At 46.0% G+C, this 12727-nt stretch overlaps 1 protein-coding gene across 8 annotated transcripts in view; it reads left to right on the forward strand.

Moving 5' to 3' along the window:
- LOC132454943 (uncharacterized) overlaps positions 1 to 12727 on the forward strand; it is a 103749-nt gene that overhangs the window by 36543 nt on the left and 54479 nt on the right. For 2 of the 8 annotated variants that reach the window (XM_060048566.1, XM_060048565.1), the window contains exons 3-10: positions 791 to 844; positions 995 to 1121; positions 1749 to 1917; positions 2281 to 2374; positions 6958 to 7054; positions 7291 to 7370; positions 8665 to 8718; positions 11953 to 12079. In XM_060048566.1, the coding sequence (XP_059904549.1) occupies positions 791 to 844; positions 995 to 1121; positions 1749 to 1917; positions 2281 to 2374; positions 6958 to 7054; positions 7291 to 7370; positions 8665 to 8718; positions 11953 to 12079 (802 nt within the window). Of the gene's footprint in view, positions 1 to 38; positions 301 to 790; positions 845 to 994; positions 1122 to 1748; positions 1918 to 2280; positions 2375 to 6957; positions 7055 to 7290; positions 7371 to 8664; positions 8719 to 11952; positions 12080 to 12727 lie in introns of all 8 variants that reach the window. The other 6 variants (XM_060048562.1, XM_060048568.1, XM_060048569.1 and 3 more) reach the window with 4 other exon arrangements.

Below are 12727 nucleotides of genomic sequence, written 5' to 3' on the forward strand. Positions count from 1 at the left end.
CAATCATCCATAAACGACCCCTCTCCTCTCCCTCAAAGTTGTGGTTTGACTACACCAACGCCGGATGCCAGGAGGGCTGCATTAGGATCCACATCTGTGAGCGATACCTGCGTCGTAACTGCTGCTGCTCCCGGGCCCACGATTTCTACGAGACGCAGCCTTTTGAGATGCTGCAGAAGAGCCGCATCCCCAGCGACCTCACGGCATCCATGGAGTCGATGTACATCAACAAGGAGGTCCTGAGTAGTCCTGTAGGACAGACCAATCAGGTCCCTGCTGCTGGTGCTGCTGGTGCTACTAGTGAGTGAATCAGCACATTGGCAGCGCGTGGCTCAGGAGGCAGCCTGGGTTGGCTGGTACCCGGAAGGTTGCTAGTTCAATTCCCCGGCTACTCCTAGCTGAGTGGCGAGGTGTCTCCGACCAAGATACCTCACCCTAACTTCTCCCGACGAGCTGGCTGTTGCCTTGCGTGGCTAACACTGCCGTCGGTGTGCATGAATGGGTGAAAGTTCGGCAATATCGTAAAGCACTTTGACTGGTTATAAAAGTGCTGTATAAATGCAGTCCATTGACAGTGATATATCTGTGTTTCAAAGCAATGACTAAATATTACTTGAAATGCAACACGGTGTCATAAATGATATGTATCATGACGTAGTAAAACAATTTTTAAGTGCAACACGATGTCTGGAGAACTGGAGAACATCTTTAAAACCCATTTTAAACCTTACGTGGAAGTGCTCGTCCATGGATCTGAAAACAATTGTTCATTAATTGTTTTGTCTTTCAGATAAAACCGAGATTTGTCTGCTCTTCCTCGAAGGCAACTGTATCCAATCCGTAGGTGAGTTCAAACGAATAGATCATATTTTAGAACCCATCGCATAGATGACAGCTTTCAAACCTGATGCCACCAGTGCACCAGAGATGACCTGATGTGTTAGCCCCATGAATCACCAATAAATAATCAATTGTTCCTCCCTGTCTTCTTCAGAACAGTGTTTCGGAGATCATTACAAGCTGCCTTACAGATGGGAAGTTCTGGAGGGCCATCAGTGGACGCTGCTGGATAGCTCAGAGAAGATAGAAGAGGATTACTGTGACCCCAAAATAACATACAGGTATGCGACACACGAAAGCGTATAGGATTGAAGGTCCTGATAGGATGAGGAGACTCTAGTCGTTACAAGCAGACCTGCCACTGCTCGTACATCTCTAGTCAAAACCCTGTGGTTTAAATTAGCCTACTCCGTTTAATCCAAGTTTGAAACCCTTTTTTATTTAAATGAGCATATTCCGTTTAATACCAGTTTGAAACCGCTTTTGTTTAAATTAGCCTACTCGGTTTAAGATCAGTTTGAAACTCTTTTTGTTTAAATGAGCCTAGTCCGTTTTAATGCAAGTTTGAAACCCCTTTGATTGAATTGGCCTACTCCGTTTTAACCCAGTTTGAAACCCTTTTTGTTGAAATTAGTGTACACCATTTATGCCAGTTTAAAATAATTTTTCTTCAAATTAGCCTACTCTGTTTTATCCCACTTTAAAAGCCTTTTAGTTGAAATGAGCCTACTCCGTTTAATCCCAATTTGAAACCTCAGTATACTCCGGTTGATTTCTATTGTCCCATTAATCCTGTCTGTTTTTCATTATTGAATTGATTGAACAAGTGTTGCGTTGTGTTTTTATGCTGCACTTGTGATCTCTAAATCCACATACTGAGGGTCAACGGTGTGTGATGTTTCCTGCAGCACGGTGGATGGAGGAGCGGTGTGGTTTGAGACAATGACGCGTGGACTCCAGAAGGTCAGGCGTCTCTCCTCCATCTCCTCAGTCCTCCAGCCCACCTTCCTACTCACCACAAAGTGGCTCTGGTACTGGGAGGAAGAGGATGGGAACTGGAACCAGTACGATTCACCGGTGAGTTCAGGACCATCACAAAGTGGTGCCAGCCTGAATCTGCTCACATCCGCAAGCGCAATAATCCAGCCGATAGTTTGTGGTTTGTTAAGTTTAGAGTACCTGCAAGGGGAAGCAGGGTAGATAATTGGCGGGAGAGTTAAAATATGCCATCAATTGTGCTTAAATATTTATTCGAAAAACGTATTCAAATGAACAGAAATTCTTAACCAACGAAACCATTACTTAACCCATGTGTTTAAAAACATTACTGTGTGTGTGTGTGTGTGTGTGTGTGTGTGTGTGTGTGTGTGTGTGTGTGTGTGTGTGTGTGTGTGTGTGTGTGTGTGTGTGTGTGTTCATTCGCCTGCTCGCTCGCTCCAGACCAACAGAGCACTTGAGCAGAAGTTCCAGAACAACCCCCAGGAGGTGGTGGAGTTCACCGCAGGGTACCAGGCCTACACACTCAGCCTCCAGGGTGAGGCCACCGTTACCCCCCAACCCCCGACCCACCTATCATTATACACCCCATGAGCTGGTATTCTCATACAGCGGGGGAGGGATGGTGACGTTGCCAGGGAGTTTCAACCCCTGGGACCAAAGAGGTTGCTGGTTCAAACCCCAAGCTCATTACATTAACATTTAGGGCATTTAGCAGACGCTTTCATCCAAAGGGAGTAAGCGACATACAACCACACACACTCGTCAGGAGAGGTTAGGGTGAGGTGTCTTGCTCATGGACACCTCGAAACTAAGCTAGGAGGAGCTGGGGATCAAACTAGCAACCTTCCGGTAACAACTCAACCCTTTATTAAAGGGGACCTATTATGCTTTTTCGACTTTTATGACCTATAAAAGTTGTTATAATGATGGATAGTCATGTTTAACCATACTAAAGTGTCAAATAATCACGTACATGCATTTCAACGTATTCCCTGCTGACAGTCTGGGGTGGTTGTGCAGAGCGCCAAACACTCGGGACAACGTTTGCGATTCACTTGTTCACATTTCCGGGAAATCATCTACGTAGAGGCACTCCTGCCGCGCCCCCATATGCCTGGTCAAATCTGTCAGCGCACGCGCTTCAAGGAAGGTAACCAATCACAACGGAGTTGGGTTGACAGGAGGGGGGCGAGGGAGCGGAGAAGGACGAAACCGAGCGTTGACAGAGAATGCTGAAAGCGCCCAGATAATAATAATAATAATAAATTTTATTTATACTGCACTTTATATTCAAGAATCTCAAAGTGCTTCAGAGAAAAAAATACCAAAAAACTATTAAAAAAGGGGGAACCTCAAAGAAAGTTTAGCTGAATGCTCTTTTAAAGAGATGGGTTTTGAGGTTCCGTTTAAAAAGAGCTGTAGTCTGTGGAGCCCTCAGGTGGTCAGGGAGGGCGTTCCATAGTCTAGGGGCAGCAGCAGAAAAGGCCCGATCACCCATGGTGCACAGCTTCGTATGTCGGGTTTGGAGGGTGTGAGTGGATCCTGAACGGAGTGTACGTGAGTTTGTCGGGGGGGTGAGGAGTTCCTGAAGGTAGAGGGGGGCAAGTCCGTGAAGGCACTGGTGGGTGAGGAGGGAGACCTTGTACTCAATTCTGAGTGAGACAGGGAGCCAGTGCAGTGATTTCAGGATGGGGGTGATGTGGTCATGCTTGCGCACCCTCATCAGGACCCTGGCAGCACTGTTTTGAATGTATTGGAGCCTCTGGATGCTCTTGCCAGGGATCCCAATGAGGAGTGCATTGCAGTAGTCCAACCTGGAGGAGACAAAGGCATGGACGAGCATCTCTGCATCAGCCAGGGTGAGTGATTGGCGGAGTTTGGCGATGTTCCTGAGGTGGTATAAAGCTGTCTTACAGAGGTGTTTGATGTGGGTGTCAAAATTAAGTTGTGGGTCCATTTTAACATCGAGGTTGGTGACGGATGTGGAAAGGGGGACGTTTTTGCCAGAGAAGGTGATATTGGTGATGGTGGGGGAGCGGAGCTGATGTGGCGTGCCAACAAGGATGGCTTCCGTTTTATGGCTGTTAAGTTGTAGGAAGTTGAGCTTCATCCACGCCTCTATCTCCTCCAGGCAGGTGGTCAGTGTGGATGTTGGCAGAGGGGCAGAAGAAGTGGGGGTTGTCCTGATGTAGAGCTGTGTATCATCAGCATAGCAGTGGTAAGACAAGCCATGCCTGCTAATGACACTACCCAGGGGGAGCATGTACAGTGAGAACAGTGTGGGGCCCAACACCGAGCCCTGGGGGACACCGCAGGTGACGTTGTTGGTGTGTGATTTTGCTTTGCCCAGGGCAACGTGCTCAGTTCTGTCAGTGAGGTACGAGGTGAACCAGTTCTTTACATTTCCTGATAGTCCAATGGTGTATTGCAGGCGGTGAAGGAGAATATTGTGGTCAACCGTATCAAAAGCAGCTGTTAAGTCCAGGAGGATGAGGAGAGATGGGGAGCCGGTGTCTGCTGCCATCAGGAGGTCATTTGTGACCCTGACCAAGGCTGTTTCTGTACTGTGGCCATAGCGGAAACCAGACTGGAATTTTTCAAACAAGTGATGTTGTATGAGGTGATCCTGGAGTTGTGCTGCAACTGTTTTTTCCAGAACTTTTGACAGAAATGGGAGATTTGAGATGGGCCTGTAGTTGGAGAGGACTTCTGGATCAAGGGTAGGTTTTTTTAATGTTGGTCTGATGACAGCAGTTTTTAATGCAGATGGGATATGGCCGGCCAGGAGGGAGTGGTTAATGATATTGGTGATGAGTGGAGAGACAGCAGAGATGTTGGCCTTCAGCAGAGCTGTAGGGAAGGGGTCTAGCGCACAGGTGGATGGCTTCATTTTCCTGATGACGTCCTCCACCTCTTCCTTTGTGATGCTGGAGAAGGAGCAGAGGGTCTGGACAGAGTCAATCGGTGGGTCAGCAGTTTGAAGGGGCAGGGCAGTAGTGATGGAGAGGTGTGAGCGGATGTTATTCACTTTTTGTTTAAAAAAGTTGATGTGCATGTTGCACCTCTCCATGGTGACATCAGATTGGGATGGTAAAGGGGGTTTGAGAAGGTGATGGACAGTTGAAAAGAGCTGTTTGGAGTTACCAGGGCTATTGTTGATTATTGTGGAATAGAACCTGGACCGTGCATTATTCAGGGCTTCAGCATATGCCCTCCTGTGTTCCCTGTATGCCTGTTTGTAAACGGTCAGACCAGAGGCCTTGAGTCGCCGCTCAAGGACACGCCCAGCAGCCTTCATTGTACGTAGTTCACTGGTGTACCAGGGTGCGGAGCGCGAGAAGGAGACTGACCTCGATGTTAAGGGGGCGTGGAGATCCAGGAGACTGCTCAGGGACTGGTTGTATAAGTCCACTGAGTCAGCAACAGAGAGGGAGTCAGTTGAGCCAGAGGAGAGATGTTGAAGGTCCAGGGCCAGGGCATCCATGTTGATATTTTTCACATTCCTGAAGTGGATCTGCCGCTTTGGTTTGGTGTGGGAGGAAGGAAAAGGGAGCTCCATTGACACAACTCTGTGATCCGAGACGCCAAGATCATAGACCTGTAGGTTGCTGATGGGGGCGGAGTTTGAGATGACCAGGTCAATTGTGTGTCCTCTGGAGTGTGTGGGGGCATCAACATGTTGTTGTAGGTTGAGGGAGTCTAGCAGCTGAAGAAAATCAGCAGCGGGCTGGCATGAGGGGGTGTCAACATGAATATTTAAATCACCCAGAATGATGGTATTGGCAGAGGTAGTACAGAGTGTTGTGAGGAGATCAGACATTTCCGGGATGAAAGCAGAGTTGGGTTTAGGGGGCCTGTATATGAGTAGAACAGTCATGGGATGGGGGGGCTTGAATGTGAATGCAAGACATTCAAAGGAGGAAGTTGTAGGCAGCACCATGGGGGACAACTCCAGGTCCTGTTTGTGGATGACAGCTAGGCCACCACCGCGTCCAGTTCTGCGGGCTGCCTCCAAGTAACTGTAGCCTGGGGGACAGGCTTCGTTTAGGGCAGAGTAAACCTCTGGCTGGTGCCAGGTTTCTGTTAGACACATGAAGTCAAGTCCTTTTTCCCTGATATGCTCTTCAATCAAGCTGGATTTATTATTCAAGGATTGAGTGTTGAAAAGTTCAAATTTAACCAGTGACTGTGGAGTTATTCTCTGTACAGGTCGCAGAGCCTTAAAATCCACTCCGCGCAGGTTGGAATCCACTCCATGAAATCTATCCAGCCGGGAGTGCGGGGATCTCGCGATGTTACGTCTTTTGCCCTCAGCCGTCTCAGCGGACCTAATGGATGTGATGAAGCCGGCAGGTTGACCATAAATAAAGTTTCTCCCTGAGCCTCTGTGGATATATCGAGGTCTACGCAATAGTCCTAGCTGCTTAATGGTGGAAATACAGGGTGGGATGGAGCGATTGTTGTACTTCAGCAGCTGTGGGGCGAAGTACGTCAACATCGAACCTGATGTTGAGTGATGTTTGCCTGTTAGCAGCTAGGTACGGACCCGACGCATCTGGGGAAGAGCTGGGAGGCAGTGCAGAAAATCCACGAGACAGTAGAGACAGCTTAGCAGGTTGACCAGGGCATATTCCTCACCAGGATCGCCGGGAAAAAAAAACGCCAGCAGTGACCAGGAAAATGTCACATCGGCTACTTGTTTTTAGCCGTTAGCTTGCTTTTCGTCGCTGATGTAGCTTGCAGGGAACCAAGTAGAGATAATATGTCAACAAAAAATCACTTTTTAAGTAAAATTGGCCAAAATTGGCCCAAAAATTGCTTGGAAAAGCGGCGAACAGACAGCGCCAGCGTCCTCTCCGTTTGTTGCCTAGATACAACTGTTACAACAAGATGAGAGGAAGAGTTTCCCGAAAATCTACATTGTTTTTTTGTGTATGGTTAAACATGACTATCAATCATTATAACAACGTTTATAGTTCATAAAAGTCAAAAAAGCATAATAGGTCCCCTTTAATGATCTGTTATGTGAATTCTCTGTGAATCGCTTCAGACAGAGTCTGCTGAATGACTCAATTGAAACGTAGCATCATAAGATTTGTATTACTTTGCATTTTGCAGACATGATCCAGACCAATAAGACATACATCACTAAGAGGCTGGTGAGGCGACGGCCTCGGTTCCTGTCCTCCGCCGTCGTGCAGGTCATCAGGACAAGGTGCGTTCCACCTGGAGGACGGACTGCCTCTCTGTTTGCTTTTAGAGAAGCCAAACGTCTTGGTCCCGTTGCACCAGTGGTTCTCAAACTTTTTATACTAGTGTACCCCCCCCTAAGATTCTTTTTTAACCGGCAGAAAAAAAATGAAATTGAGCATGAATAATATATGGACGTATTTGGCAACGTAAAGTTGAACATTGAAAGGGTCACGTTTCCACCACCTTTCCATTTTCTAGTGCTGGTGCTACTGGTGGTGCTGGTAGTAGTGCTGGTGTTGTTGCTACTGGAGGTGGTGAAAGGAGAAGCCCGCCCCAAGGTAAAGCAGAACGTATATTTTATATTTTTACGTTTGTTGTCACCGTATGTTTTTTTTCAGCACATTGGCGGCACGTGGCTCAGGAGGCAGAGCGGGTTGGCTATTAGGCGGGAGGTCATAGTTCGATTACCCGGCTACTCCTAGCTGAGTGGCGAGGTGTCTCTGAGCAAGACACCTCACCCTCACAGCTCCCGATGAGCTGGCAGTTGCCTTACGTGGCTGACACCCCGGATGGGCAGGTGCATGCTCCCCATTGCCATCCACCATGCTCTCATTGCTCCAAGTCTATTTTTAGTAGAGCTGTCAAGCGATTAAAATATTTAATCATGATTAATCGCATTAATGTCATAGTTAACTCTAAATAATCGCGATTAATCGCAAATTATTTTTCTAGGCTAAATATCCCTTGCTTTTTTTGTTTTTTAATTCTCTTATCAACATGGTGAAGTGCATCGGCTTGCCTTGTGCAAATGATTTTTTATTGATAACAACATTGGCATATACACTGATCAAAACAGGACGATACAAAAAAAGAGCCTATAGTGCAATTAAACGACTGCTTTGAACAAATGTCATTTGAACATAGCAGTCGGGCTACTGCTTCTTTGTTTTGAGCAAAAAAAAAAAAAAAAGTTTTTTTTTAAAATAATTGCGTTAATCGCGCGATAAACAAATTAACGCCGTTAAATTTGGCTTGCGTTAACGTCGTTAATAACGCGTTTAACTGACAGCTCTAATTTTTAGTAATGTGATTGTCACATTAACTATCTATGGTTTCTGTAGGCTTTCCGGCTATAATTGGTCTGTAGACATCAAATTTTGGATGAGGGTGTGCGGCGATTCTAGCTGAGCTTAGCGTCTCATGTATTGTTGAGGCAGGGCAGCTCAGCCAACGCGTTCCTCCGTATGTTCATCACATAACCCTGCAGGCTTCACTAAGGATTTCAATTCGTGTATCCCCTTGTCCGATCCATTTGGGAGACGCAGAGTTGAACTTTCCCCCGTTCCCCCCTCCCCCTTTCCCCTTCTCACACAGCTTCTGTGCACGGCACCTTCTCAGCAAGGGGGGGAGGGGGCGCCAATTTGCCAATTCCCCACACAGTGATATGATTGATAACAGAAAACCGCTTGCGGCACGGATTAGTATTATTTTTTAAGTGCTCGTGCTGCCCCCCCATGTGTCATGAAATAATGCCGCCCCGGGCGGCTGCCCGCTTCGCCCGTGCCTAAAACCGCCACTGGTGCTCATCAATTGATCTGAAAACAATTGTTCATTGTTTGTTTTGTCTTTCAGATAAAATCGAGATTTGCTTGCTTTTCCTCGAAGGCAACTGTATCGACCCCATAGGTGAGTTCAAACCACCCATGGCGCTACCATTGGCCCACCCATTTTAGGTCCGGGCCCGCACATTTTGACCCAGGCCAATAGTGAGTAGTGAGGGATTTTCAATCTAGCTGTTCATCCAATAAGCAGCCTGAGGAAAGCTTTGAGCAAAAGCTTCTCAGCCAATCAGCGGCTTCTACCCCACGTGTGGACTGCCTGCCCGCAGGCTGCAAGTGATCCAATGAAATGAACGACGTTGGCGCGCAAGCTTTTCAAGCAAGCTCAATGAGACAGACGCAGACAGTAGCTAGCTATTAGCTAATATGAAACGCAAAGCAAAGCAGCTTGTTTTTATTTAAATTCAGCAAGAAACGCTGCGAGGAGCAGGAGGAGGAAACTCCTGCCATTTTAAGTAATGCGATTACAAGTGACGAGTTACCATCCTGATCGGCCGCCCTCTCCCCATCAAGTCCTCCCGTAGCCCCCCCCCCCACCCTCACACCTGGAAGGCAAGTAGGCTAACAGTTAGGCTAACATAAACGCTAGTGTCTGGCTGTCTGTATGCACATTTTCTGGAGAGAAAAATAATATTGGCAGTTGGCAGAGGTAACTTATGATAGAGTTTTATGTGTTATAGGAGGAGACAGGGTTCAGTAGCCTATAAACGCCATTCCCCAAGAAGACCTGTCACAACCTCCGTTAGACCTGTCATCAATAGATGAGCCTGCAAGCCAGCCCAAACTCTCTACATTCCCAGCCACACACATATCGGGGAAAGATAGGAGTTTTTCTGACGGTTGGCACTCAAAGTCCCTGTGGCTGGAATACAGCATCTCAAGAGATGCCATCGTTGTTCAGCTTCATTGAAAGGCATAGACATTGAAAGGCATAGACAGCACATCATGATGGTAATAGATCTGGTCCTGTTCTGTGCAAAAGAATAAAATCCCATTGCGTGGGCATCGGGAAAACCCAGATGCATTAAACAAGGGTAACTTTTTGGAACTACTTGACCTGGTTTCCAAATATGACCCAGAAATTAAAAGTCGACTAGATGAATTACCCAAGAATGGTAAACTACTGCACCATGCTATACAAAATGAGACACTGGAAATCACAGCATCACACAGCAGATTTTAGCAGATGAGTGCAAAGGCTTGTCAAAAAGAGAGCTAGTGGCAATATGCATCAGATACCTGCGCAACGGCACATTGAAAGAACGGGCTGTGGGATTTGTGGAAACAGACAACATGACTGCAGAGGCAATATCGGCTATGATTTTGGAAGTGCTGGAGCCATTGCAGCTGGACCCGGGGCTGTGCGTCGGATTTGGGTTTGACGGCGCATCAGTCATGTCGGGGAACAGAGGAGAGGGGTACATGTGATACTGAAGAAGACATTTCCCCACGCTATTTATGTGCATTGTAACTCACATAGACTTAACCTTGTCCTGTGCACAGCAGCTAAAGTGTCTCCTGGCATTTCAACGTTTTTCGATATTATGAACAGCTTGCATAACTTTATGACTGGGGCGCACAGACATGCCAAATTTCTGGAAATTCAAAAGCAGATGCGACCAGGGCAAAAAACACTGGAGCTGGAGAGATCCTGTGATGTGAGGTGGAGCTCATGGTCAAAAGCAGTCAGTATGGTGTTGCGATCCTGGGACCTATTTTGGAGACCCTCGCCACATTAAAAGTTCTGACCAAACAAAACTTGAAGCCGACTCCCTACTGCACCAAATGCAAACGAAAATGTTGTTGTTTCTGCTTGTCACATTCAACCAGTTATTTGAAGTCAGCGACTACAACACTAAGGGCTTGCAATCTTCCACACTATCAGTTACAGATTGTATTGATCTGATTGAAGGGCTCAAGGACAGCTACACACAATTGAGGAAAGAAAGTGGTGCATTTGATAAAGTAATGGCACTGACAGATGAGTTGATGAACAAACATGAGATTGTGCGCTTGGATAACAGTGGATCACGCAAGAGGAAGTTGCCGGCCAGTTTAGACAATACGCACGTTGATTCTGCTCTGGGCAAATCATCACCTGTACAGCAAAACTCAGACCTACAGAAATTATGGAATGACATACTGGACAAGCAGATGATCGTTTCAAACCCGACACATACGGCTTTATAAAAGCCGCTGCTGCCTGCTTGCCACGGTCAGACACCTTTGGTGACAAGGCTCTCATCAAGCCTGCCTGCGCGCACTTTATCATTCCGTTGGAAGACGCAGAGCACACTGTGTTTGTGCAGCAGCTTAAAAGAAAGGGAATGGCCAATAAGAGCATGAACGAGAAATAAGAAACACTCGGTAGAAGTGCCAGACGCATGCCCCCGGGATATTTTCCCCAACATGAACAGTCTCCTGCGGGCCCTCCTCACATTGCCCATGATTACATGTACTGTGGAGAGACTATTTTCAGCTGTCAATCGGATGAAAACAGGCACCAGGGCAACAATGTTGACAGATAGAATAAACTCTTTGTCCCTGCTTTCATTTGAAAGGGAATTGACAGATTCACTGGAATATCAAGAAAATGTGCTGTGTTCAGCATGAAACCCTGCCGTCTCCTGCTGTAACAAGCCCCAAGTCCCACAAGCAAGTTTGAATTGAATTGTGTGCATGTGTGATTATTTATCTGTTATCTCGGGTTGTTTATACGGTTAGATATGTTATTCATTTAATTATTCTTAAGAAAAATAAATCGTTTTTGATCGTTATCCTGCTGTTTGTGTTTAGCAGCTGTGTCTGATTCAATGCTGTGTCAGATTCAATGAATTTATAAGAAACAGTTAAATCATTTTGGACAGTTCCCTGCCCGCCGTGCTGGGTAAATTATTGGAGAGAGAAACAGATCCTCCAAAGATATAATTCATTCAAAAGAGAAAAATGAAGTTGGGTGTATGTCTTCGTCCGCTTCAGAGGACAGCGACACAAGAGCCACACAGGGAGACTACTGATTCGCTGTCCTCAGTGCCGCAGAAAAGGGCTTAAACGGAGATGAAAGGGAACCCGGTTTTTTTTTGGGGGCTTATTTTAACAGGCCCATCCAGTATTCTGGGGACCCACCCACAAGGAAAATCCTGGCGCCGCAAGTGGTTCAAACTACTGAATTGTATTTCAAAACCAATCGTATAGCAGACAGCGTTCAAACCTGATGACACCAGAGCACCGGAGATGAACTGTTGCGTTAGCCTCATAAATCACTGATGCACAATCAATTTTTCCTCTCTGTCTTCTTCAGAAAAGTGTTTTGGAGCCCATTACAGGCTGCCTTACAGATGGGAAGTTCTGGAGGGCTATCGGTGGATGCTGCTGGACAGCTCAGAGAAGATTGAAGAGGATTACTGTAACCCCAAAAAAACATACAGGTATGCAACACACAACAGCGTATTGCAGGGGTCAGCAACCTTTTCAACATGCAGTGCCAGTTTGAAATGTTCTCGTTAATTAGTGTGCCTTAAGCAACAATATATTAAATATTAAGCAGATTTATGACACAGCGACCAAAAACATTTCCAGAAGACCTGGAATTGTATAATTTTTTTGTTGTTATATTTGCAACATGTTATTACAAATTGTAATTACATATGTCCCATCTTAAAACACCACTTCCAGAAACTCATTCAAAAACATATTTAGAATGTGAGAAATGTAAAATACGAGAATATATGAGAATGTTGGAACCATCCACATTGTATCTTTAAGACATGTAAAGCTTTGCAAAACCATGTGAAGGCGATGCATACGGGCCACTTGCAACAATATTTTAAATACTTTGTTCTACATTACTCACAACATAGGTTTAGGCTACATGCTTTTAATTAATCCCATTTCAGAACACTGCTTTCATTAACTCATTTAAACATATTTGCACTAGGAGGAAAAAACTAAAACAGAATAAAGTGCAAAAAAATCGGTAGTAATGATTATGCTGCCACATAATGCAGTGACATTTTTTGATAATATTTTGCTTTCTCAAGTGTGCCAATGATTAAGCCTGCCACTTGCCAGTGGTG

This window comes from Gadus macrocephalus, chromosome 4 (assembly GCF_031168955.1).
Source record: "Gadus macrocephalus chromosome 4, ASM3116895v1".
Taxonomy (NCBI): Eukaryota; Metazoa; Chordata; class Actinopteri; order Gadiformes; family Gadidae; genus Gadus; species Gadus macrocephalus.